The sequence below is a fragment of the Thunnus albacares genome, chromosome 17, assembly GCF_914725855.1.
Source record: "Thunnus albacares chromosome 17, fThuAlb1.1, whole genome shotgun sequence".
Taxonomy (NCBI): Eukaryota; Metazoa; Chordata; class Actinopteri; order Scombriformes; family Scombridae; genus Thunnus; species Thunnus albacares.
This window is the reverse complement of record NC_058122.1, coordinates 6677392-6704841: the sequence shown is the minus strand read 5'-3', so window position 1 is coordinate 6704841 and position 27450 is coordinate 6677392. Positions and strand designations below refer to the sequence as shown.

At 39.8% G+C, this 27450-nt stretch overlaps 3 protein-coding genes and 1 long non-coding RNA gene across 5 annotated transcripts; 2 read left to right on the top strand and 2 right to left on the bottom strand.

Moving 5' to 3' along the window:
* Positions 1–79: 79 nt before the first annotated feature.
* On the bottom strand, positions 80–5635 carry ddx39ab (DEAD (Asp-Glu-Ala-Asp) box polypeptide 39Ab). Of its 2 annotated transcripts, XM_044330938.1 has the most exons (10): positions 5530–5635; positions 4174–4390; positions 3541–3668; positions 2658–2934; positions 2247–2365; positions 2024–2155; positions 1668–1777; positions 1328–1472; positions 747–894; positions 80–318 (listed from the first exon to the last, which is right to left on the bottom strand). In XM_044330938.1, exons 2-10 carry the CDS (start codon positions 4379–4381, stop codon positions 302–304), a joined length of 1284 nt encoding a protein of 427 aa, XP_044186873.1. In that variant the 5' UTR covers positions 4382–4390; positions 5530–5635; the 3' UTR covers positions 80–301. The 2 variants fall into 2 exon arrangements, with proteins under 2 accessions (XP_044186873.1, XP_044186874.1); XM_044330939.1 differs by lacking the exons at positions 4174–4390; positions 5530–5635 and adding an exon at positions 3999–4003.
* Positions 5636–6254: 619 nt separating this feature from the next.
* On the bottom strand, positions 6255–11660 carry si:ch211-106h11.1 (volume-regulated anion channel subunit LRRC8D). Its single transcript, XM_044331971.1, has 5 exons — positions 11289–11660; positions 10096–10686; positions 9649–9899; positions 7997–8374; positions 6255–7851 (listed from the first exon to the last, which is right to left on the bottom strand). The coding sequence occupies exons 1-5, from the start codon at positions 11637–11639 to the stop codon at positions 6735–6737; spliced, it is 2688 nt and encodes an 895-aa protein (XP_044187906.1). The 5' UTR covers positions 11640–11660; the 3' UTR covers positions 6255–6734.
* A 2866-nt stretch (positions 11661–14526) lies between these two features.
* Positions 14527–19718, top strand: LOC122967674. Its single transcript, XR_006398656.1, has 2 exons — positions 14527–14731; positions 19194–19718. It is a non-coding gene; the product is annotated as an uncharacterized LOC122967674 (long non-coding RNA).
* A 3912-nt stretch (positions 19719–23630) lies between these two features.
* Positions 23631–27059, top strand: LOC122967421 (zinc finger protein Gfi-1b-like). The gene is made up of 6 exons (XM_044332073.1): positions 23631–23764; positions 24597–24865; positions 25170–25339; positions 26229–26363; positions 26478–26643; positions 26728–27059. The coding sequence occupies exons 2-6, from the start codon at positions 24610–24612 to the stop codon at positions 26922–26924; spliced, it is 924 nt and encodes a 307-aa protein (XP_044188008.1). The 5' UTR covers positions 23631–23764; positions 24597–24609; the 3' UTR covers positions 26925–27059.
* Positions 27060–27450: the final 391 nt, after the last annotated feature.

Below are 27450 nucleotides of genomic sequence, written 5' to 3'. Positions count from 1 at the left end.
CCCTGAAGCTCTGCTGGAGACTGAAATCAATGAAAATGGGGTAGAGACAATAGCCTCACAAGAGATCACAATAGTGAAATGGCATTTTATAAAAAGTTTTAATTTCATTGAGCAAAAACAGACAGTAAAAGACAAATTAAAATCAACCATAATACCCCCCGTCCCCAAAACTGACAATAAAAATAAATGTTTGGTGAACAAAGGGAACGAGCAGAGCTTTCAAATTAACAGTGAAGTACGTCTATTTCCAACTATAAGACACAAGATCCATGGAAAGAAGACTTCTGCTTGGCTGGAGTACTCATCTGGACTGCTCAACTAGAGGGGGACAGAGGAGGAGAGACATGAGTCCATGTAAAAGATCACGATGAGCAACAGCTGAGCATACCAACTTATCACCAGCAGGTTAAACATGTAAGGGGGCAGTTTCCATTTGTCAAGAGCTGCACAGTTACATAGCAGCACCAACTGTTGTCTTGAGTTGCCAAAATGACCGTATGGGTTTATTACACCAGCTGATTATCTTGTATGGTAATCCAGAACTGGCAAGATGTCACTGGCTTCAAGGGCCCAGCAAAACACAAAACAACAACAATTAAGATAATATGTTGTTTTGATAGTAAAGTGCTTTGAATCCATTTAAAGCCGCAAATTACAATCATTCCAACAGGTCAGCCCATCAGGCTAACTTTATTAAGATCTTCAAGCAACACTACATTTCAACAGGCATTTGGAAATAGACTTACTGTAAGAGGAGATGTCAATCTCATCTGGCAGCTCAGCCACATTGACCTCAAAGCGGTCTTGCACGTCGTTCAGAATCTTGGCATCGGTCTCGTCAGACACAAAGGTTATAGCCAGGCCTTTGGTCCCAAACCTACCAGCACGGGCAACCTGACCAGGGCAGAGAAGGCATGAGTGAGTGAAATCTAAAAACACATGTACTAACATTTAATATAGTACACAATGACCAGCGTGCCACCATACTTCTTTAAACCAATAAGCCTTTTTCACAGTAGACATCTCAACTTGTAATTGTAGGAAAAGCACAGCTGTTGCTAATACCACTAATGATGGACTCTGTTGTATTCAAGCGTCCCAGTAACTTATGACAGTGAGACAGTGAGCCAGCATGCACAATACCAGGACCCTGAAAATGAAGCAGCTAAATGGAATCCAGTCACCATTAACCTCATTAACACCTGTGCAGTGGTTTCCTAATGTGACATGTCAAAATATCTGCTGTGAAAAAGGACTATATCCCAGGACAGTCATATATTAAAAGAGAAAAACTAGAGCAGTCATCCCCCTCCTCTGTAGTTCTCACCCTGTGCAAATAGGTGTCAGAATCTTCTGGCATGTCGTAGTTGAAGACGATATTGACTCGCTCAATGTCCATCCCTCGGCCAAAGAGGTTGGTGGCCACCAAGATCCGCCTTTGGAAGTCCTTGAATTGCTGATAGCGAGACAGTCTGGGGGGGAGAGCCAGAGAGAGGATTATCAACACAGCTGCTGTGGTCATTACTGAACTGCATTCCCTTTGAAGGCAATGATGTGTTGAGTTAACTGATAAAACCTCAAGCTCCATAAACATACTTCAGAGCTCAATAGAGCATATTCTATGAGAGTAGGTATGCAAGAGGAAGATGTCTGTATGTGAGGTTTACCTCTCCTCCTGAGCCATTCCCCTGTGGATGGCAATGGCAGGGAAATTTTGTTCCACCAGAAGCTGGGACAGAGCGATGCAGCGCTGAACTGACTTGACAAAGATCACCACCTAGAGGCAAAGCAAAGACATTAAAATACAGCTGCAGAGGCAGTATGGGCCAGCAACCTCAAGCTCTTCTGAAGGGAGTCCTTCAGATCGCAAATTAGAAGTTTCCAATCACAGTTTTAAATAATTTGAACGTCTTAAACAGATCGACATTAAGTTAGATGACAGACACCAAAAATTGCAAATAATTCAACATACCACGTCCTGCAGGGACAGTAATAACACCATGAAATAGCTCCATCAGTTTACCTGGTTGAACTCCAACACGTCAAGCAGGTCAAAGAGCTTGCGGTTCTTCTCGCTGTCCTTCAGCTTGCAGTAGTACTGTTGCAGGCCGTGGAGTGTGAGTTTGGTCTCGTCGTCCACAAATACTTCCATGGGCTGTACAGGGGATGACAGAGGGTTAGCCTGGCAGTTTCTAGTTAGAGTAGAAAGAACTTAAAGCAACAAAACAATTTAATTGTTCACTTACATCCTGCATGAATTTGCGGCAGACTGGTCGGATCTCTTTACTCAATGTTGCGCTGAACATCATGACCTGCTTCTCATGAGGTGTGATCCTGAAGATGTCCTGTACGTCACGTCTCATGTCTGTCACACAACAAGAGTTCAGAGACAGAAAAGGTCAGCAAAAAAGATGTTTCCTTCCTTTCCTTAACTAAATTTTTCGTCCAGGTACTGGAAATGCCTAGTTTCCTTACTTTTCTATATAGCTAAAAATATTAGTCAATTTATCAGTTCTATTTAGTTGCAGAGGTACAAATAACTATTGATAGATTCATTTTATATATGTTGTTTGGAGGATAGAAGCCTTCACCAAATACATCAAAGTATGTTAGAATTAGAACTGAGGAGAAAAGTCAGCTAACACATGACAACACACCTAGCTGCTCCAACATTTTGTCACACTCATCCAGGACAAAATGCTTGACGTTCTTCAGAGTGAGGGTCTTGTTCCGAATGAGAGCGAGGATGCGGCCCGGCGTTCCGACGACGATGTGAGGGCAGTTCTTCTTCAAGACTTCCTCGTCCTTCTTGATAGCCAGGCCACCGAAGAACACTGCTGCTTTTACCGTGGGCATGTACTTGGAGAAACGCTCGTACTCTTTACTGATCTGGAAGGCCAGCTCTCGTGTGTGGCACATGACTAATACAGACACCTGTGGAGCAGACAAATGCAACGTGGAGTCAGACACTTTAGATTTCAACAATTTATTGCATCTTGATATGGTTTGAAGTAGCCAAAACACTACATTTTGATCCAACTGCAAGAAATGCATGCAGGCACAAAATAATGCAAGCTGCAGGTTGTAAGCAATATACTGAAACTTCCAAAGGTTTGTGTACCTCTACATAAATAATACAGTATTGTGTAGTTTGCAATTTGTTGTAATTATTTTAATGAACAGCAATTATAACATGACTTTTATTTGTGAAGGCCACTCGCATTTCATCACTGTTTACAAGATGCTTTTACTAAACAGTTAAATTAGCGGTAAATTACCCACCTTGAGCCTAATTTAACTTTTGTCGAAGTTTTTAATCGCCATCATTTATCTTGCTAGTGAGGTTGAATGCCTAAAATATACTTACTTCCTTTAACTCAGCCTAGCCCTTTATTTTATATGCAACTTAGTCTGGAAAGAACTTGGGCTTGTCCTTGATTGTAAGCCCAAGACCATCAGACAGCTCAATTTTTGTTTAATTTCTGACAATGCTTACTCAATTCAATGCATAGACCTTGTGTGTCGAGTTTATGTACTAACCTGTCCATCAACAGGTTCAATCTGTTGCAGTGTGGCCAGCACAAACACAGCTGTCTTGCCCATACCAGATTTGGCTTGGCAAAGGATGTCCATGCCCAGGATAGCTTGTGGGATGCACTCATGCTGGACTGAATTAAAAGAAAACAAAAAAACACAAAGATTCAAGCAAGTGCATTCATGTTATTGGCAGTAGAGCAATTATTTGAAGCTATTGTTCAGAGCATGTGGAATGTGACAGTCAGGCTAGTATTTAACAGGACATGCAAAACCAGTCCACCTCCTGCCACACTGTTACTGTGTCTCACTGCAGTGGCTATGTCTTCTACAGTGAGACAGAGTATGCACTTATAGCTCTGTCTTCTTAACTCAATCTGGCATACACATTAAAAAAAAAAGAAACACAGATGGAACAAGTAGAAATTCCTATATCCAGTGTCTAAGAGTAAGCATATTAAGACCTTCAGACTGCTGCAGTGATATGAATTGCCCAAGTTGGCTGCTAAGTTGTGTAGAAGAAGGACACAGTATTTATTAACATATTCAACCTAATAAAATTATCCAGAAACTACCCTACTGTTTGCCATATGTAGCGCATGTGCAGTCAACCAGTGAGGAAAACCAAACGGCTCTCACCTTCAGACGGATGCTCGAAACCACAGTCGATGATGGCACGGAGCAGCTCTGGTTTAAGCAGAAAATCTCTGAAGCCAGAGCTGTGGATGGAAACGTAGGAACCCTTCACCTCCTTCTTGCCTGCGGGGGCTGCGCTCTCAGGGGCTCCTTGAGGCTCCTCGTCTTCTTCATAATCGAGCAGCTCATTATCAACGTCGTTCTCGGCCATTGTGTCTGTCTAGAAGAGAGAAAACACAAAGTTAGGTTATCCATTTGTTTCTGTGTCTTTGAAAGGCTCATCATGGCAGCAATCCCCCCTTACTAGTCAGAGTTCCGAGTTTAAAGACAGACTTTTATTTTATTATTTATTACATTGTCCATCACATCTGTTGTATTTCAGATTGATATTTTGCGTATGTGCTGCTGTTATCAAATGTATATACCTTGTGTAGATTATTCAGGTATCAATATATATTATATATATTGGTTGTTGTAACATTTTAATTTCCTTTTGGTATCTATCTATCGTATGTATTTATGTCTGGGGGCCTTTTAACTAAGCCCACCTGTTGTTGCCACTCTTTGTGCCAGGTCTCACCACACGTTTTCAGTACGTTTAGATACCGTGTTAGTGCAAAAATGAGAAGGGCTTCATGTTATCATATCAAGATGGATTCGAGATTTGACTTCATATAAAGTGTTACTTGCGCTGATATAAAGCCTACACTGTACATTCACAGTGCTGTGTGCTCTCCACAACCCCATTATAAGCTGTGAGGCCAGTGGGAGCGAAAGACCGGCGAATTTAGCATAAATCGAAAGCGCACATATTACATAGACTCAAAATAGAAGTCAGTACATTGTAAACAAAAAGTAACACATACAATATCATAGACATAACATAGATTAAACCTATACTTGGAGCTTAGTCGGCACTGTCGGATTAATTATTCACGTTAGCTTCAGAGCCGTTTACTACACTGGAAAGCCATTGTGTTGCATAACCATTGCTAACGTGGCAAGCTAACCTGCTATTCCGCTAACAAACCAGCCGAATTATGCGAATAAAACAAACAGATAACATATACATAATTATAAAGAATGGGTTAAGGACGGGGAAATCACAAGGGTACTCATTTAGTGAGTATTATCAGAAGGTTTGTTGCGTTGTCTAGGCTATCTAACGTTAATGCTATGCTACAAAACGCTAGCTAGCTCAATAGCTCCCTCAAGCAAACAATGAAGGATGCTAGTTCATTCTATGGTGGCTACTTTATAACTTTGGCACTATAAATAACAATTACGACTACCTAGACGCAAATCAAAGTCTTAAAAACTCTCTCAATCTTAAAACTCAAATTGATATTGTATTCTTACCGTTTCGGTGTTAGCTACGAGTCCAATAGATCAACACCGCATGGAGAGGCCTCAGTTGGTTTACGAGTAGCCGGAAGTCCCGCCTCCGTTGAAATGCGCTCACGTCATTGGTAGATTTGGAGGACCAAAGGCAAAGAGGGCCAGTGATTGGACAAAAGGTATGCCGCAGTCCACCGCAGTTCAAAGACGCGGGATACATCAGTGTGAGACTCTTTGTATGGAAGCCCATGAAGGACAAGAAAAAAAGAATACATAAATAATTAAATGTGCACAGGAATTAAAAGATAAATGTTTCCCCCCCCCCAAAAAAAATCAAATAATTGGACACACTTTAATGATACTCAATATTCTTGCAACCTGTACCAATATTATTCCATTTGAAGCGATCTTTTCAGCTCAGATGGACAAGCCTTTCTTTCTTTTTTTTATTCTATAAATTTATAAAATTTTATACTTTATACAACTTTATTTATAAAATCTGGTACCCATCCTTGGACTGCATGGGCAAAGACTGGTTTCCACGCTGAGGGATATAGCCTGTAAAAAGGACTTGTATATGTAGAAACCAATGTATCTAGTGTATGTTACTGGCAAAAAAGGTACCTATACACTGTTCATATGTTTAGAGACAACTTGGTAATGTAACTGTGACAAGAAGAATGACAAACAGCTACTTACTTAAACTTATTTGAATTAATTATTTTATTAGTGTTGTTTTTATTTTATACACAGTTTCTTTCGAATAAATTTATTTTCTTCTTCAGCCGTGCAAGAAATATTACCTTTGTAAATATTTTGTCCACCTCCTGTGACATACATTGCAGTGAACAGAATTATATCCCCATATCTGTTATTCAACTGTGTTTTAGCCCATTCAGTTCAAATAATTTATATGTTGTTATATGAATTGATATGCATTTGGTTTGTACATTCTTACCTTTTGACAAGCCACTGATTGACACTGATTTAAATGTGGTAAGAAAATCAATGTGCAGTATGTTTATTATGTGGTCTAAAATGTAAATGCAACAATACTCTTATGGTTGTTAAAGAGTCACATTAAAAGTACAAACAGTAAAACTACATTCTTAAAGAATAGCCAAAAGCATAACTCCTATTAAAAATAGAAACATTAAAATATCAGTATTATCAGTAAATAATGGTATTAGTGTAGGATACTGTTAGCAGCCAGATAGTCATTAGTCTTATATCTGTGATTCCAGAGCAGAGGAGAAGCTCCATTGTGTTGGCGAGAAGTATGGGAAACTGTCTGACTCTGGCCGGGAATGCCCCTCTGTGTGGGAGGGGGGGCAAGAATGGCTCAGAAAGTCCCTCACCTGGGGAGGCAAAGACAGAAACAGCCAGTCTTCCACCAGAAGACCACCTCCATGCAGCCCTGAGCAGCAGCCCAATTCAGCAGGCAGTTCCTCCAGACTGTTACTGCGCAAGTCCAACTTGCACAGCTGACTTAAAGCTGCAATCCCTCTTGGTAATGAACTTAGAGAGTTGTGAGCCACATTTAGGATGCGCAGCTCTGAACAGCTACTGAATAGTTCAGGGGGCAGACTCTCTAGTCTGTTCCCACTGAGGTCCAGCTCTGTAAGCAGCTGCAGTGCCTTTACCTCAGCAGGCAGCTCCTCTAGCAGGTTGCCAGCAAGCAGGAGCCTACGAAGGCGGCGAAGAGTGAAGAGCGCTGGGGTAAGGTTCTGGATCTGGTTGTTGGACAGGTCTAGCAGCTCCAGGCCTCGAAGCACACCAACACTGGCTGGCAGTGCCAGAACACGGTTATAAGCAAGTCTGAGGCAAGAAAGACGTCGCAGATGAGCCAAACTGAGCAGTTCCTCCAGAGTTCTCAGGTTATTATGCTGCAGGTCAAGTGTCCGCAGGTTGGTCAGAGCCAGCAAGGCAGAGGGCAATCGCTCTAGCTGGCAGTCCTGCAGCTGCAGCTCTGTCAGGTCGAACATCCGCTTCAGGCCTGTCATTACAAGCAGCCTGGTGCCTTCATTGTAGATCTCCAGCCTCACCAAGCTGTTGGCCACCTCACACAGCTCCCCGGGGATTCGCTGTAACATTCCTCGAATCACCAGCACACGGAGGTGACGTAATTGGCGGAGGCTCCCCAGTGCCCAGCTGCGACCCACCCCACCTTCACTGCTTAGGCGACCAGAGAGGTGGAGCTCGTGCAGGTTGCGGAGGGAGAGGACCCAGCTGGGGATCTCTGACGCCTGAGTGAAGGTGAGGTGGAGTACTTCTAGACGTTCTTGGAGGACTCCAAGTGCACTAGGATCCACAGCTGCTGTACAGTGGTAGAGGTGGAGCTCCCTGTTGTAGGAATAACCAATTAAAAGACTAATTATATTTTGATTTTTTTATTATAACAAAATATCTAGGAACTGGAAATAACATTTTTTTCAATGGGCATTTTTTAAAATGTGTAAAAGTCTGGCTTCACCACTGTACAACTCACCTGAGTGAGGTCATGTTGGATACCTGCACAGTAAACCTGGCATCTGTGATGAGCTCAAGTTTGAGGACCTGAAGTTGGCTGAGGGTGAAGAGGGCTGGAGGAAGGCGTGGGAGGGCCACCAGCTGCAGTCTGGAGCAGCCTTTTGCGTCCACACTAGTCATAGCACGCAGCTTCTCCTCCCCCCAGCGCCTCTCCAAGCTTTCCTCCAGCAGCCTGCTCTCACTGACAGGGGACAAAAAAACAGACAGACGCCGGGCCAGCAAAGGGTCATACTGGTCTAACATATGTAAAAGAAAGGCCAGGTCATTTCTAAGGTCAGGGACATCTCTCAGGGAGCACAACTCCTTCAGTGAGTGGAAGGAATACTGCCGTAGAGAGCTAAAGAGGGCACAGACCAAAAAAACAGAATGAGAAATATATTACACAGAATATATTGCAGCCCAGAACACAGAATTACACTCTAATCCTATTATAAGACCTTTGGCATGCTCAACCTCATGGGCATTATTCTGTTTAAAGGCCCTTAAAACAATAACAGCCTGTCTAGTCAAGAAATCTCAACTAATTATTAACCAACCTTTTCACATTTAGACTAGTTTATCTTGTTTAAACAACCAGATAAAATTATACACCCATAAGCCTATTCAACCCTATAACACTTGTATGTGCACATTCCCTCTCTCTTACTGTACATTTTGTATGTTTCTAGCCCATTGTTTACACTTAACGTCACTGCTGACAAGTTTCAAAAGCTCAACATTCACTTCAGTAAAGTATGAAACTCAATGTCAAGGAGTTGAAACTTATTTGAGATTAGTAATCCATGGAACATAATGATTTTGTTATGTTATGGATATGGAGTAGTATGTAGTATGGAATGGAAACCAAAGGTAGGAAAACAAATTGTAATTGTAATGTAAGGTATTCATGAGGTTTGTGGTAAATGGGCTAAAATATTGGTATGGTTCTTAGATAACAATTAAAGCTGCATTAATTGATATTTTTGGCCATATTAACATACTCAATAAAGTTTATATGGTGAACATCTTAGCAAACAATTACTACACAAAAATTAATTTATTCGTCCAGCTGACACAGAGCAACATTGGCATTTGTTTGAAGTCGTGTTTCTTGCCACTCTAGAAATGTAAGTCCAGTATTCACTCTCCTTTTAGCTCTCCACTAACTCCTGAAAGAAATATCTGGCTCATTAGGTGCTAAATGCTCCACTTTTACCAGTTGGTTGCTAAATTGGTCTTTCTGCTGTTGGATTCTGAGCAGGTAGTGTGCAGTGGGTTTGTCAGGACTTTCTTGCTGAAAATGGCTGGAAATGATGTTGATATGAGCGGAGACACTGAATTAAAATAGCAAAGTTGCAGGCCGTAAAACTAACACAATGAGCTGAAAAATGCTAAAAAACTCCATATAGCTGAGGGGAATGGCAGAATCAGGTGATAAATCTCCGTGAGTTTGTCACTACAAGCAATACCTTTCACATTACACATGGTCATTTTTTCCATTGTTGATATAAAAATATTAAGTAGTGCGGTTTTAAAGTTTATATCAAGATACACTGTTTTTAATGCATTGTCACAGCACCAACACATTTATCCTGCTCATTATACACAAATGCACTCTTTGTGAGTCCTGACCTGTGCAAAATCCAACTGAGGGTGTATAAGTTGAGCATGCCATACAGCCCCAGTAAGGTCAAGTAGGCCACCAGCAGTTTGCGTAGAAGGGAGGAGAGCACATGGATACACTCAAAGGTAGTGTAGCCCACCAGGGCCTGCTCCTCAGGGTAACAGGTGTGGGTGAAGGAGAAGGAGCTGAGAAGAGGTATGGTGTAACTCACAATCAGCGTTACCATCAGCAATTTGAAAATCGTCTGAGCCAAGTAGACCTGCATAGATGAAAGAGGGCATGATGAATAATTTGACAATGTTCGATAAAAAAAAATCCCTGTAATGTCACATCATAACACATTTTCATCTTTGAATAAGAAAATGTGAAAAGGAAAGGTCTCATCAATTAACCTAACAAACAAAGTAGATGATTTGATATATGCAGCACATCTTTGGGGCTAGAGGATCTCTAACCTTATAGATGACAGCTGAGCTTTCGCAGTGAGATCGAAATTTCCTGACCCTTTCGAACAGTGCCCTGGCCTGTTCTCCATCACTTTTATCCAAACTGATTCCCTGCCTGGGACTGTCAACCATGAGTGAGGGCTTGGGAGAAGGGAAGTGCACCCTGGAGCCGAGGGATGTAGATGACATAGTGGAGTTACAGGAGAGTGTGGAAGGGCACGGGGAGGGAGGGGCGGCAGAGGATGTACTATCTGACCTCTTTAAAAGCGGGCTGTCCGTGCCCGAGTCTATGCTTGAACGTCTTGTGCGGTTCACTGGTGATGAGGATGAAGTTGAAGAGGTAGGAGGTTGAGGTGGGTGCCTCTCCTCCATCACCTCCTTCTCTTGGATGTTTTCCTGCTGGGCAGCATGGGACAGGGCCTGAGATGTCCAGGGTGACTCACTGCACTTTGCCAAGATTGCCAGGAAGTGCTCTATGCGGGCAGAGGTGTGGGGAAAATGGAGCCAGAAGGAGCCGCTGGCTACCAGCACTAGAGACTGCAGCAAGGCTATGTAGGGAAAGAAGCGGGAGCACAAAGGCAAAGCCTCATGGTAGCACACCTAGAAAGACAGACAGACAGACGGATAGACACTTAAAACTGCAATCACAGATTTTTTGTTCACTTGGGGGCAGTGAAATAAGCTACAAACACAACATTGTGGTGAATGTATTAGCGAAAAGTTGCCTTTTTATACATGCTGCAAAAATTACAACATTATCATTCATTTGGAGTCATGCTTCTGGCCACCCAGCAAATGTCAGTCCAATATTCAGTCTACTTTTAATGCGGTTTTTGGTCTCCACCAAATCCTGGGAAAAATATTTGTTTTCTTAGCTGCTAAATGCTCCACTATATTCACCAGCTAGTTGCTAACTGTCTGTTATTTGGTGCTGTGTAGAGCTTTTTTGCCGAAAACATTTGCCTGCTGCAGCCAAAAACAATGCTAACTATAGAGCTATGAGAGTGAGTCAAACTAGAAAAGTTGAAAGTCGCTCCATAAAGCTGAGGGGAACTGCAAGGTCAGGTGGTTTAATATGAGCGAATACCTGATTTAAGAGATTTGACAGACAATATTATTATATTATTATTATATATAATTTTATTGGTTTCACCTGTTCTGTTGCATCATTTAAGAAGCAAGTTAAGATAGTATTACAGTACCTGGCTAATGTAAACATACTGCTGGTAGACCAGGTGCGTGCGTCGACCCCGAGCTGTAGAATGAAGATTTGGGCTGATGTTGCGTGGAATTTGCGTTGGGGGCTTTGAAGATGGAATCAGTGCCACATCACTGCTAGTTGAGGACCTGTGATCACTAGTATTTGCAGTGACAAGAGGATCCAAGGGAATGCACACCACTCGGTCCCTGGACAGCTGCTCAGTACAGGCCAGAACAGATGCCATCAGCATCAGGACCACCAAGTAGTCCATGAAGACCTCCCACCATGGCTTCAACAATTTAGACCTGCTTTGATGCTGGTTCAGAGGCGCCAGCTCCGACAGGGAAAACATGGCGACCTCTGGGTCATACAGGGATGACTGCAAAAGTAATTGTGAGATGGTGAAGAAAGGTTTAGGCTACACACATAAACTAATGTTGTGACAGTAGAGGGTCAACAATGGAAGAAATATTTGATTTGCTGACCAAATACTGGTAGGTGCCATGTCACAATTACAATTTGTAACCCTATTTAAATATTATGGAGTTTCCACTTGTGGTAACAGCTATCAAAATATGTGACCTATGGAGTCACATAACCACAGCCTGATCCAGGAAGATCCTGATCAGGTCACAGAATAAGAGGTAGCTGGTAAAGAATAAATAACAGTTTCAAGTGGACTAGAAAAGCTTGGTGTTTTAATAGAAATTCAATAAATTATGTAATTTAAAATCTTAACATTACAAGATGAAGCTTTAAATAAGTCCATTTCAGCCTTTAAAGATCTTTTGATCAATGGTTGCACGTTACTAGTAAACCAATTCAAAATAGTACAAACACCATCTGACAAAATGTCCATTGTAGGCAACATCTACTTAGTCTACTTCTTGGCAAAAGAACATGTTCAGCACTTAACAATTAAGTAATTTTTACAGCCAACGATCAACTTTCACCTACCTGGGTAAATAAGTTGTTTTCCTGTTTTCTCTGTTTCTCTTCTGATCAGCTCACAGCCGCCTTACAGAAACTTCATTCCGGTGCTGTCCGGTTCTGCCGTGAAAAACTCTTGAAACTTACAACAAACTCCTCCTCAGCTGGCCGACACACAGCTTTTCAACGGTTGCCATGGCAGCAGAGGATGTGTGGTTGAAAAATCTAATTCAGCACTAGAAGCCCGTTCATGACCCACCGGGGGCATGCCTGCACCCTTTAACTCCTTCAGAACTAACTTACTCTGAGCAAAACATCAGAGGGAATCACAAGAAAAAAGTATTATCAGAAAAATGTACTTAGATATCAATAGTAGATATACTTGCTATTCATTCAGAATGATCCTTTTTAGAATTTCAATGTTGCAGCTGCTTGAGGTGGAGCTTATTTTACTTTCTTTGTTTACTGCTGGGTAGTTTAATCTATAACATGGTATCATATTTTATAAGATGATCATGGGTTTTGTGTGTAAAATCCTAATATGGATTAACATAAATACTAACTACAGTAAATAGTAAATGAAATGGAGCAAAAAATACACAAGTGCCTTCTGAAATGTGGTTACATAAAAGTATAAAGTAGCATAAAATGGAAACTCTTAACCTCAAGTAAAGTACCTTGAAGTTGTAAATAAGTTCTACAGTTCATTAGTAAATGTATTTTCCTCCACTCAGTCACACTCCATGATCTGCTAGCTGAAGGTGTCTAGCATTTTTTCACGTTTAAAATCAACTTCTATCAGTTACTTGGATAAAAGACTTTAAACCAACATTAACAGATTTTTGATATTTGCTGCTTAATTTAGTTTGGATCCCATTGCTCTCACCTCTTTCCTGTACAAGCTACACCACTATTGGGTACCCTACAGAGAGAAACTACAACACTGTATCCAGCAATATCCAGCAGGGGCTGCTGAAGTTACTGTGCTGTGAGTTACACAGCTGCACTTGACACCGGAGGCCTACTCCAGTTGATGTTGCAGCTCTCATCGCAGGCCTGCATTGTTTAAACCCAGACACGTTATCTGTTAATGTTGTTTGTTATAGACTGATGTTTGCTACTGTAGAGAAACCAGATTTGTTTTCTACAGAAGGTACTGACTCTGATGGCCAAGGAAAGTTCTTGCGTGTGTGTGTGTGTGTGTGTGTGTGTGTGTGTATATACACACAGGAGGGTCATATAAGTATACATGTAACTCAGTATGTTGTTTCTTTGTATTCGGGCCAAGAAGAATCTGGAGCAAAGGCGCAAACTGACACTGTACCACAATGTGATCTACTATACACAGCTGGTTCACTGTGTCTGCAAGTGTGAAAATGAATGTATGTGTTTGTGATTGAGTGGGTTGGGGAGTGACAAACGGTATGTGTGAGTGAGATTCTCATTTACTGATGCCACAGCGAAAAATCACCAGATAAAGTGTGAAGGTGTAGTTGAGGGACACCTACAGAGCAGTATTTAACACCAGATAAACAGCTTCAGAAAACAGCACAGTGTGTTAGTGACAGCCTGACTGTATTCAGTGTTGTTTGTTGTGAGGCTGTTTGTGTGTCTCTGAATCTTTAAGTGTGTGCATATGAAATCATTCACATGGCTTCCAAGTGTCCTGATTAGACCAGTGTAGCCTTTTGTCCTCATTTCCCTGTTAACATCTAACCAAAGGGAGGCATACTGTACATAGTATTATACCTATGCTCAAATGAAGTAGAATTATTTTAATCTTCATTGCATATCTGTGCACATCTCACCATCTTTACTACTAACCTGATAGGATAATTTGTCATTTAATGATAATACTGATAAGTTTTTTAGTTAGTTTTTTACTCCTGTTCGATAACCATAGTCATGTGTGTGCATGTTTACACCATTATGTATGAAACATTTTTTTAGGTGTAAAAAGTCAAGTCAAACTGTTATGTAACTCACTCAATCTCACTCTTTTATCTCCACAAGGGGGAGCTGCTTGGCATCATCAGACCACATGCCATCTGGCGCCACCCACTGGAAAGAAATGTAACTATAATGGTCCAGTGAAGTAGCCAGAGGTCTCAAATGCACAACTCAGGCTTCGTTCACATCACAGGCCTTAATGCTTAATTCAGATTTTTAGTCAGATCTGATCTTTTTGTGTTGATAGTTCACATTCATGTATGTAAGTCACATGTATCCAAAAACTGTTGAGGTCCTAAACTGTCACACATGTGTACAAGAATAACAATAATAATGTCATCTGTGCAAAAGTCAAATCATAAAAGTGGATGACATGGCTGTGGTAGCGTACATGTCCAGGAATATATGTTGTGGAGAAGCTTGTCTGTAAATGTCCAACAAATTTGAAACTTCATCATCTCTCTGTTGACCCCCATCATTGTTGTTGCTCTCTTCCATGTTTATTTTTACAGGACTGTGGGGCTCTGACACTGAGTGATGACTACAGGCAATATGCACAGAGAGGTGAGACATTATATAAACCGCATGAATTCTGATCTGACAATTCTGACAGCAGTCACATAGCCAGAGATCAGATATGAATCAGATCTAGGACCACATATACAAGTGGCCCAGATCTGATGTGAAAAAAATTGATTGATTTGGTTTGTTCACACTTCCGTGAAAAAAATTGTGCCACTTTTAGCATGTGATGTGAACATCGCCTCAGAGACAGGCAAAGTGAGGTTTGCTGTGTTAATGGTTCAATTTGTTTGTTAAAAAAGAGGTTTGTATTTTAATCATCTTATTTATCTTGTTACAATACTTACTTGCTATATGTATGTTGAAAGTTAACAAACCGAGTGGGCATCCTTGTCCTTTTACTGGTGTTTTGTACAATGCAACTACCGGGATGTAAGCATGGAAACAGTAGCCATGGAAATACAAAGCCTATTGTGCAAGTCTATTAATTGACAATCTGGCAGGGAACTGAAGGGGACAGGGTTATATACTGGGGAGTTAATTGTGAGCAGGTATGCAGGTGTGTGTGGAGGGTTAGGCCCTGAAATAACAGGCTTAGGAAACATGATGATGTTCAAAAATAAGTTTTGACCTTGGAAATGGCAGTTGAGAAAACAACATTTAGTCCATTTAATTTTGTAATCTTTAAGAGCACATTTATGTCCACCATCTTATGCGAAACTAATTTTGGTTTTTGTATCTGTTTCTGGGAAATATGTTTTTAAAATTAGACAGCGGGGCTGTGGTGTGGCAAGCTAAACATTACAAGGGGCAGATATCCTATCAACACCCTTTCAGAGTTCTGCTGCAAAAAGGCCTGCGGCTTCACACCTCGTCACTTACTATACACACACACACACACAAACACCCCCCACACACACACTCACATTCACACAGCCATGCCCTTCAGCAGGCATGTTATGGGTGGGGTTGTGTTATGAGACAAGGTTCACACGTCCATGCCTTGAAAAAACATCACAAGATTGCTAAAGACCTCAGCACAACAAATAGTTACAATATTCAAACCTGCAATAACTGATTTTTTGGCCACCTGGGGGCAGTGTAAACAAGTTGTGAAAACAACATCGAGCTTTTGTGGTGAACTTGTTAAAGTTACACATCTAGCACCTACAAAGCAACTTTATCATTAATTTGGAGTCATGCTTCTGGCCACCTGGCAAATGTCAGTCCAATGTTCACTCTCTTTTAGCTGTGTTTTTGTTCTCTACCAACTCCTCGGGGATGATGTAGCTGATAAATGCTCGACTATGTTCACCAGCTAGTTGCTAACTGTGTCTTATCTGCTATGAGAGGGGTGAGAGTAAACTAAAACAGGTTTTTTGGGGGGCTTAGTTAGTTTTGCTTTGCATTTAGTTGTAGTTAGTGTCCATCTTGTTTACCCTTTGTGTGTTATTTGATTGGACCAAGCCACTCTATATATGTTCCCTCATGTGTCATTGTGTTAGGTGTGTTTGTTCAGTTAACACCTTATTTAGTTGTTACATTGAGTATTATTGTATTTTGTTGACCTCTTTCATAGGCCTAGTTATCAAATTCTTGGTTAATAATGTTTTCGCATTTTTTTATGTAAATCTACAACTCCTGTATCCTCATTGCCTCACTGCTTGGTCCCTAACATCCTACCACAAAGATGTTGAGGTAAATTGCAGAGTTAGTTGTTCATGGTAAAAAGTAATCTATACTGAATGTGTTTTGAATCTTGTACAAACACTGTTTCCAGATATTGCTGACTTTGATGATCCTTTGACTCCACTGGGGCCACTATGATGTCGGTATTTTTGGTTTTTGGTGAAATGTCTCAACAAATATTGGATATATTCCATGAAATTTGGTACAGACATTCATTTTCCCCACGAAATAAATTGTAATAACTATGGTAATGACTTTGCATCGTGGTCCATCATCGCGCACGTGAAAATCTTTATTTTTTAAATTTTTACTACTTTTTCTTTACCTTGCTTTATGACCAAATACCAACAAAACTAATGACATTCAGCTTCAGCTGTACTTTGTGTTTTGTGCTGATTGGCAAATGTTAGCTAACATGCTAAAGTAAGATGGTGAACATGTTAAACATACTAAACATGCCTACTAAACAAGCATGTTAGCATTATCACTTTGACCATGTTAGCATGCTGATATTAGCATTTAGTTCAAAACACTGCTGTGCCTTACAGCCTCACAGACCTGCTATCATGGCAGTAAAGTGTAAAAGTACTATTTATTATTATAGTTATTCTAAATGAGGGCATCTGTCTTGACATCAAGGTGAATATTGAAGGCTCCAACGATTACAGTATGTAATTAAATACCAGTATATATTTATGTACTCATTTGATTTGTGGTTATGTAGGCTTTCTGTATGTATACCACCACCAGTTTTGAAGATGTACATGAATGGGTACTTTCAGGCACTGGCTGCCTTGGGTACCATGTCATCTTGCAGTTCTCACACCCCCTTACCTTGCTGTAACCCTGCATTGTCAGAGTGATACAAATTTCATCAGAGAGTTAGCTGCATGTGTGGGAGTGGGGATGCCCACTTGCTGACTGAATTTTAGAAGTTGTCATCATCAATATCACACCATCACCATCATTTACATTATTCTCCTTACATGGTGATGTGACAGTTGTAGTTGAGCATATTTATGCAACAAATGTATTTTCATAGACACCATGGGAAAAGCGCTTAAGCACATCAACAAAATGCTTTGCTTCAGTTACTTCTTTGATGGAAAACCACAATTTGGTTTTAATCTGAATCTGTGATGTTTTCAATCTGACAGCAATTGATTGAAAGGAGTAGGAGGATGTGATAAGCCGTAACATAGAAAGAAAAATACCTCAGCAAAATATTTGTTTCCTGTTCAGTGGGAGGCCCAGGGCTGCTTGAGAGTGTTGCAGGTTTACTTTTGTACATGACCCTGTGACATAGTGTGATATTAAGAGAGACAATCCACTGTTCCTATGGTTATAGTAAATATACATTTATTGTTGTTTATACATCCTTTATATTATATATAGGATCACACACACACACACACACACACACACACACACACACACACACACACACAAATATACATGTTATTCTATTTTGCCATCACCACTTCCTCTGTTTTGTTATACATTGTTTACTTTTCTTAAATCGAATTATTACTAAATTAAGCACGCATTTAGCATATCTATTTCCGTACAGAATAGTAACATTAACATTAAATGTCAAAACCTCTGTAAGCTCACTTCTGATTTCCTGTCCCTCATCTAAAAAGGAAAAGAAACCCCTGTACTGTCCGTATCTTTCATTCTACTGCTGCCAACCAAAGTGAGAGAAAGTTGAAAAGGTTTGAGGAAATGAGTGTCAAGTGGGTGGGTGGGGGTGAACTAGTGAACAGAAAGATAGAGAAGCTGTTGGCCGTGAGAAAGTGGCACAGTGCTTCTTTCGTCAAATCCCCTGACTGAAACCACTGTAGGCCACCAGCCGCAGCAGCTACACAGATAAACACCAAAAAGCTGAGACTGTGACCTGACCCTGAGACTATCCTGAGAATGTAGTGTTTCTCTTTCTGTACTCATTTTGGATGACAACTCATTTGATGTAATGATGTCATTTAATATATTTCAAAACTCCTCATAGTCACAGGCACATTGAGAAAGTACATGGATAGGTACTTAATAAGATTCTCATACAAACATCAGTCACCTAGATGTTACATATATGACATCTCATATTTGTAGTGGAGTTTTTAGGACCGTCTAAATGTAATTTTATATAAAACATTTTAACACATTGTACACCACTATTGTGCTTCTACATTGTGATGGTATCTATATACACATGTGCATATGCTATCTCAGTTGCTGCCATGTTAAAACCACTTTACATAGAGATCTGTGATGAGTTATATGAGGATGGACGAAAATCTTGCACAGCTTTTCTTAAATTTTCTCTCTGTTACAGTTTTTATTTTGAATCATGCTTTTACTTTTCTACTTTACCTGGCAATATCTTCTTGCATTACTAGTCAGTTCAACATGGACTTAAAGAGTAAATATATCTTGATGTGTAAAATTTGTGGAGTGCCCCTTGAAAGAGCTAGGGTCATTAAACACCTGTGTAGTCTATTGTTAGCAAAAATCTTTTATTTGAACTGTTAATTGCTGTTTTGATAACTGATATAAAACTGAAACTGAAAATATTTTTGGTGGATTTCTTAAAAATTTTAAAACCAAAGGGAAATATTCTCAGTTAGAATTAGCGTGGGTGCATGAGTATTTTCAACATATCCGGTAAACTGTATCACACATGTATCACATTCCTCCTACATACTTACCATACAATAGTAAGATACATGACATTGTAAATGAACATCAAAAACAATGCAATAGGAAAATGAACTTTTGACTAGATTTGCACTCTCTCCTTCCCTCCCTCCTCCCCAAGGTTCAGGTTCCTAGAAAGGCAGTTTTCTACCACCACCAGGGGAACAAGAAGTCCATGAACCCCCCAAAACACATGAGACATAAACCCACTGAACCCACCAGCCCATCTCAGCTCCCTGCATTCCTCTCGTCTGCTTTCGCTGACAGCCCCTGGGAGAAGGTTGCAAGCCCCCCACCACATCAACCACAGTGCTCTGACATGCCTCTCTTCATGCACATCAAGGCAAAACTCAGCTCCATCATATGCTGTTCACACCAGGAGTCAAATGAGATGTGTGCAGAAATACAGCCACAATGAGAGATGCTTTGGTCTCAGTTCATATACAGCCCTTGATGACTTGATTTCAATCTGAGGTCATATTATTCAGACCTGAATGTTTTAATGGTTTCAGCAGAGAAGCATTTGATTAATAGATCTTTCTCATGAGTGAGGAAAACTGTTTTTTTTCAGTGTTTCTCGACACTATGGTGCTATTGCTTTGTCAAAAAATGGTAGCTTTATTAATCAAGTAAAGGGTTGTATGGATTTCTGTATTTGATGATGTTGTGTTGCTGCTTTACAGTGTCTGTAACTGGGTAGATAAAATATTTTAAGTAGAAATTCCCTTTTTTAATTTAGATTTTTCCATTAGAGTAGTGTAACTATGTATTATTAATGTAGGATATTTACTTTTATGGCTGCAATCATTCCAGTCAGGGACGGTGTCAGTTTATTCCAGCTAGAGAGGTTGTCTTGTGTGATTTTCAGCAATACTGTGAAATTCAAAGGAAGTATATCTAGATTATATAAGATGTATGAATTTGTACTTTTTCTAAGTGATTTTGATAGGAATAGTCTGAACCGTACCATCCAAACAAGGCTCATATGTTTAAAAACTGGTAGTATTTCAGATTTTGACCAATGGAGAGCAACCAAAGATACAGCCCAAGTTATATACTGCAGCAGATCACAGCCCTGACTAAGCAAACTTTGGGGTTTGTTAGCTAAAGGAGTATGTCATCTGCATATAGACTCATATAGACCCAACCAGATATGTCTTTTTCCTGATTAATGGAGCCTGCAAGTGCTACGGAATGTGTTCCTCAGCCTTGGCACTGATTCTACAAGTCTCTGAACTCTACTGGAAGCACGCACACTATTCTTCCAAAAGATATTCCCTCATTTGGTGTTTAGATGATGGTGGTGGAGAGTGCTGTCTAACACGTCAGTCCAAAATCTCCCATAGGTGTTCAATTGGGTTGAGATATTGTGACAGCGAAGGCCATAACATATGATTCACATCATTTTCATACTCAAAAAACCATTCAGTGACCCCTTGTGCCCTGTGAAGTGGGGTATTGTCATCCTGGAAGAGACCACTCCCATCAGGATAGAAATGTTTCATCATAGGATAAAGGTGATCACTCAGAACAACTTTGTATTGATTTGCAGTGACACTTCCCTCTAAGGGGACAAGTGGACCCAAACCGTGCCAGCAAAATGCCCCCCAAAGCATAACAGAGCCACCAGATCCCCTCACTGTAGTGGTCAAGCATTCAGACCTGTAATGGTTTTTCCTTTAATTTGTCACCCATCTGTATCTGTTATAAAGAAAATTAACAACAGATATAGGTTTGCATTGTGTGTGTATGATTCAGTGAGCTGTGAGTTTTGTTGATTTCTGAAAAGGTTTTTGTTTCTATTTTTATCTGTGTCTTCAATTTGAGTGATTAATGTGTTCACTTTGTTCTGCTTTGGTTAATGTTCTTGTTTTTGTTAACTGCCTTGAAGTATGAGTAACTTTTTATGGTTGTTTTCCAAGTCCAAGTTCAAGTATCTTATTTGTCATTGTATAAAACAACGAAACAACAGAGCTTCTCCCTGAGCCACGTAGTGCAAAATATAAGATAAAAGATGTAATCAAATAGAATAGAATAAAATAGATACTAAGAATGAAATAGATATTAAATAGATAGTCAACACTTATTTACACAATAAAATTGTATAAAATAGTTATCAGGAATAAAATAAACATAAAAATAGTCAGCACATATTTACACACACAGTAATCAGTAATATTTTCCGTGCAAATTCTTCAGGTGCAAAGTAATGCATGTGGTGTTAACATGATTCAGAGTTCAGAGTTCTTGTCTGGGGTTGTGTAGGGAAGTAGTGGGTGGGAGATGGATTGAAACAGGACGGAACGGTACTAGAGGGGTGTGGGCTGGAAAGTTTTGTTTAGCGGCCTGACTACTTGTGGGAAAAAACTGTTCATCATTCTGGTAGTCCTTGCTTGGATAGACCTGTATCTTCTTCCTGAGGGCAGTACATCAAATAAGAGATGAGCTGGATGTGATTGGTCTCTGATGATGCTGTGAGATTGGCGAAGGCTGTAGATGGTGGTGATGTCTTGTTTTCTGATGGGTTCAGTGCAGCTGGACTTTATCTCTTTTTCTGGTTTTTATATTTCTTTATTTTCCCGGTTCTATTTTGGGATGAAATGTTTATAATTCTTCTGGTGTTGGACACAATATCTTATAATATATGTAATATATAATATAATATCTAATAAACTTATTCCGTTCTGATCACAAATTTGGCTTTAGGACACAAACGGTTTGGTTTATTTATTGAAACTGTAGATTTGAGTCTGATTCATACTGTGTACACCCACTGAGCACTGTGTTAGGAACATCTGTGCAATCTAATGCTATCCAATACAAAAGCTCTGCCATAAATTCTGCTTTTACAAAGCTTATACATTTTCAGTTTTTGTGGACAAAAAGGGGATATTTCTGTTTATTATAGCAGTCATACTGGGTGGTGGTGGTGTAGTGGTTTCTAATAGTGTTTCTAATATTTAGTCAACCACATTAACATACATGAGGAGGGCAAAATTTTAGGAGCACTTTTCAATAACACATATATAGATCATTTGTAACTGGTGATGAAAATTAAAAATGGTACAGTATATATTTGTAAATAGATTAGGGGCTGCTAAAACACTTACTACTGATATAAATTATATTTGTGATGACCATTTAACAAATCATTTACAAATAATGACCTAATCTAAGAAATAATTTACTGATCATTTGTAAAGATTTAAAAGCACACTAGAATGAGTGATTCCAACTGTAAATAGTTTTGAACTATCCAAAATTACCCAAGTCAAATATTACTTATTGGTTGACAGTTTTAGTGTCCCTGTCTGCTTTCTGTCTGTATTGTTTTGTGAACCTGCAGTGTTGAAAATGCAGTATAAGGCAAAACACCATGCAAACAAGATGCTGCACACAGTGGTTTACATATGGGTATTTATTTTACTGCAGTTTAGTAATCAGTGTTGGTTGATTAGGATGGGAGCACTGTAATTTCCATGCTTTTATGGATGAATGAATTGAACCTTTGAATTGGCTTGTTTTCTGTTGGACAGATAGATGCTGGCTAGAATAGTTTGCTGCAGCTAATGCTGTAAATGTGGTAAATGTGTTCAGGGGGAGGATGCTTCATGTCTTGTTAGGAAGAAGAAGCAGGAACTTTGCAAGTGGTATTCACAAGTCACACAACTAGGATGACTCAGTAGGTCTTTACGGTATTGTACGATTTAACACTTTTTTCTTTTGGCTTGAGTGTTCAAGTTTACACTCTGCTCATGGTAGATCATAGCATACTTCACACTTCTCAATATTTGCAAATATTTGGAAGTTAATGTGTAGTAAATGTAAATGTTTTCAGCACATATATGATTATGCATTCATAGTTTGTAATGGATATTTCTAACAATTTATAACAGATTAACAACAGTAATTAACAAATGTATATAAATGTTGTGTTAACATTAGTATATCATTTATTAGGGCGTATATTGATTGTTATTGTGATACCTGAAAAGTGTTATGGTATCTAAATGATGATCTTCCTTCCTGAGGAAAAGGTTAGTAAGTTAGGCTGTAATTCAGTAATTACAAAAAAAAAAAAATCTCCCCTCGCTCACAGATGGAAGTGTGTGGGATGGCTGGGTACCACAAGACCACATACACATGAACAGACAGGTGGAAGTGGAGGGTAAGGGCATTTTAGTGCTAAAGGTTCACATGTTCACATGAGAATGATGAGATATTCAAACTTTCCAAAGGATGCTCAATCTATTTATGAGTCCACCCACAGTAACAGTCATAATAGTGGGGAATCCATCCAGTGAGCATAGTACAGTAAACAAGATTACACATTCATGTGCAGTCGAACAAACTTTTCACACACAGATAGTGTCATGTTATTACAGACACGCTTGTCAAGATGTGGCATCAACAATCGAGAGTGTAATAGAAAAGAGGAAGATATGCTCAAAGTTACTCTTTTTAAAAGTAATACTTTTTGATTATTTTGTAATTTTGTAGATCACTCCAATGGACTTTTGTTGGCGTTTTTTTTCTTCTTGTGCCTCCTGCCCCACAATCCTCTGCAGCCTTTCAAAATCAAATCAAATCTCTTTGTGTCATCAGTTGATGGGTGTTACAAAGAGAAAAGAGGACGTTACCAACAGTGAAGACACAACAAACTCCCTCAACCTTCAACTGCGCAATACAGAGGTAAGATCAACAATTCTGCTGGAATCTCATTGTTATGGTGTCAAGGTTATATCTCATATATATTATCATTTATGTTTCAATAGCTCATGTACTTACATAACAACATAACAAAGTCAACCTACTGGCACTTTTCTACTTCCTCTGTGCAACAGTCAGCTAGTGAAAGATATTATTTTACAGAATTATGTAATCAGGGGGTTACTAAATAAATGATCTTTATCACAGTGGCTGATAAAAAAATCTACATGAAGGGTTATGGAAAAAATATGAAACAAGCTGCGCAATATTAGTCAGCCGTAATTTTCTCGAGTTGTCTCTTACTTTTTCTTTCGGGCTTTCCCGAAAGATAATAATGTTAAAATAACCTATTTTCAAAGCAGTTTCAAGCAGTTATTTGTAAAATATCTCGTGTCTAGAAATATGAAGCCACTCACAACATAGTTAACTTGATACATTGAGCACTTAAATACTCTTGTTAAATTCTGGTAATCTGAACATCAAATTCTTAAATTTAAAATCATTCTGCTGTCATTCTAAATGTCAAAATAGAGGGTATTATCATTAAAATGGAGGTATAAAAAGTGGTAGTACAGTGTCAGTTTAGAAGTTATCTGACAACATCACAGCAGGGTTATCCTCAGTGAGAGCCCTGGCACTTTTTGCAGGTGGCAGGCTGTATTTGTTAAGGAAACCTCAAGCTTTGGCATTGTAACTGAACATGCACCAACAGGTGCGCGACATCTGAGTGTGTGCAGCTCTAAAAGTGACATGAAAGATCTGACTTTTCAGTCTCCTGTGGGTCTTTATTCTGCATCATTTTTACCTCCCTCAGTCACCCTTCTGCCATGCCACGATCGTTCCTCGTCAAGTCTAAAAGGACTCATCTGCTTGGCCAATCTAAGGACTCCTTTAGACAACACTCCAAGTCCCAAACAGATGCTGACCAGCCTGTTACGCAGGGCAGGACGGAGCCTGAAGATGCTGTGCAGCCTTTGACCGCCACATTTGGAGTCAAAGACTTTCTGGCTGAAGCCCACTCACTGTGGGATAGCTTGGCAGTTCGGTCTCACAGTGCCCCCACAGATCATCCTTGGGCTTCAGGTACCCAACACTTTCTTTGTTTTTGTGACACTGAAATAGTTTTTAGAGTATACAGGATGTGTTTTTGGATGGCAACACTGTTAATTAAGGTGAATATTGTTGATCTCACTGATTTTGTCATAAAGTGGAAGATGATTACAAGAGGAGGCTCTGCATTATTTGAGACAGTGTTCAGGATTCAGTTTTGTGCACTTAGTGTACTCAGAACAAGCAAGTATCCTACAAAAAGCTAGAAATTACTCAGTAATTCTCCGTAAACTAAAGACATTCCCACCATCCTTATCCTTTCATTTTCTAACAAAAGCCACTGTGGAGAACAGAGACGCTCCTCTACAGGCCTCGCCTTGGTCGACAGACAGATACCAGGCATCTGAAAGAGAGAGGGAACTGGAGAGACTGGTCTTCATATTACTCAACCACACATCGCACACTGACCTCAAATCCCCCGTCAGCCAGTGCCCGCTTTGTGAAAAGGTAGGAGGCCTCTGGATTTTGAGATTTCCATGTGACCCTTATGCTCTCTGTTCTTATCAGTCGTTGTAATGAAAGTGTGAATAAAAGTACTTGCAAGGCAACAGGTCAGAGAGGAAAGCAGCAGTGGTTTACTGTGTGAAATAAAATCTGTGAGATCAGTCTGTGCTGTACAGAAGGAGTAGGATTGCAATTTTTCTTGCAACTGGGGGGATATTGTGAACAACAAAGAAATCTAAAATAAATCGCTGTTTACGGGTAGAAAAATTTGCTAGTTATTACATTCATTTGTATGCATTTAACAAAAATTGAGATAACAAGGCTGGTAAAAAATATATATTTGTGATGTATCTTCACAGATTATGATTTTGTTAATGTTATTCAAGCAAATGCCTTTCCATAGACACTATGCCTTGCCTAAAACCTTTTTTCAAGAATGTTTCCACTCAAATACCTGACTTACAGGTTTAATTAAAAGATAAAATGAATTAAACTGCCCCCTCTCTCTTCACTAGAACCTTATTCATACCAGATTTCTGAGGCTGATACTGACGCTATAACTACATATCAGCCAATATTCATTTAACACTTAACATCCCTTAAATCTAGTTATTAAAGGACTGTGACTACAATGTGTTGAAAAATAGTAATATTAGGTGATATGATAATAGTTATGTAAAAATAAAAACTGTTGAAAACTAAACTTGTGGATAAACTATGTAATGGTATCACTGTTCATAAAAAACCTCAAATGTACATATGTTGTCTTTGTTACTTATCAGCTGACACACATATACCGATAATAAGCTAATATCGGCTGATTTATATCAGTCCATCTCTGCTGTTATGTCATCCTTCTCCTTTTCTCTTGCTGACACTCTGTCTCCCTCAGTCTCTTTCAGAAGTCTTAATATCAAGAGGTGGTCTGCTGCCTCATATTTACAACACCCTCTCTGTCCCATTGACAAGATCATCCACAGTCACAGACATGCCCAGTATGCCCTTTGGTTTCAGAGCAAGAGCTAAGGTACAGTGCACAATGAGAAAATATTTACAAGAGAAATAACTTTAGCATTTTCAGTGCAAACACATGACTCTGTCTGCTATTTGACCATGTGTGCATGTGTTCTTACACATCCAGGAGCGTAGCTTTGGCTGCAAGGTGTGCGGAAAGGTGTTCAAGCGCTCGTCCACCCTGTCCACTCACCTCCTCATCCACTCAGACACGCGGCCTTACCCGTGCCAGTACTGCGGCAAACGATTCCACCAGAAGTCAGACATGAAGAAACACACCTTCATACACACAGGTGAGTGAGCACTGCAACAGGAAATGAACTATACTCTTGAAAATGCTCCCACTCATACTCTGCACTCTTTTGGTATCCCCTCAGGTGAGAAACCACACGTGTGCAAGGTGTGCGGTAAAGGATTTAGCCAAAGCTCCAACCTCATTACCCACAGCCGAAAGCACAACAGCTTCAGGCCGTTCAGCTGCCCCCGCTGTCAGCACAGCTTCCAGCACAGGCTTGACCTGCAGCGCCACCAAGAGACTCAGTGTGTCTATGGAAACATGTACGCTAAAAACTGAGTCCAGGAAGTGATGAAGTCATATCAAAACTGGGTGAAATGGCACTTGTAAATAATTCTCATTCAGTCATTCACATGCATCATTAAAAGTGGAAGATTTATGTCAATAAAAGTTAGTTGATTTGTGTAGAAAGCATTATTTCAACCTCTTGGTTTGTGTTTTTTTTTTAGTTTGAAAAGCCTTGTTGTTAGTTTTGTGTGTTAAGCAGGAACTTAGGCAGCATCCAAACACACTGCCTATGACCTCTAAAACATGATGATGATCTTTCAGGAAATTCACCACCAAAACGTATTCACAAATAATAATGGGGTTATTTTTCCAAGATGTGCTGCTGGGCCACAGTGTTCTTGGAGTAACATAATCCAATCACATTGTGTAATTTTCTGAAACTACTTTCCTCCAAAAGTTGTGCATGCGTGTGTGTGTGTGTGTATGTGTGTGTGTGATTGTCCCATTAGTGAATGAAGTGGGCATCTGCTCCCTACAGAGATGACTGATGATGATCCATTCACATGATGCACTTCAA

Excerpts from the sequence above, each read along its gene's own strand:
- si:ch211-106h11.1 (XM_044331971.1), bottom strand. The coding sequence starts at position 11,639 with ATGTTTTCCCTGTCGGAGCTGGCGCCTCTGAACCAGCATCAAAGCAGG. Across the intron at positions 9,900-10,095 it reads GCTCAGCTGTCATCTATAAG|GTCTACTTGGCTCAGACGAT; the intron begins GTTAGAGATCCT and ends TCATCTATGCAG. Across the intron at positions 8,375-9,648 it reads CTCAGTTGGATTTTGCACAG|CTCTCTACGGCAGTATTCCT; the intron begins GTCAGGACTCAC and ends TGCCCTCTTTAG.
- LOC122967421 (XM_044332073.1), top strand. The coding sequence starts at position 24,610 with ATGCCACGATCGTTCCTCGTCAAGTCTAAAAGGACTCATCTGCTTGGC. Across the intron at positions 25,340-26,228 it reads AGTGCCCGCTTTGTGAAAAG|TCTCTTTCAGAAGTCTTAAT; the intron begins GTAGGAGGCCTC and ends TGTCTCCCTCAG. Across the intron at positions 26,364-26,477 it reads GTTTCAGAGCAAGAGCTAAG|GAGCGTAGCTTTGGCTGCAA; the intron begins GTACAGTGCACA and ends TTACACATCCAG.
- ddx39ab (XM_044330938.1), bottom strand. The coding sequence starts at position 4,381 with ATGGCCGAGAACGACGTTGATAATGAGCTGCTCGATTATGAAGAAGAC. Across the intron at positions 2,935-3,540 it reads TTGAACCTGTTGATGGACAG|GTGTCTGTATTAGTCATGTG; the intron begins GTTAGTACATAA and ends TCTGCTCCACAG. Across the intron at positions 2,156-2,246 it reads GCCGCAAATTCATGCAGGAT|CCCATGGAAGTATTTGTGGA; the intron begins GTAAGTGAACAA and ends TCCCCTGTACAG.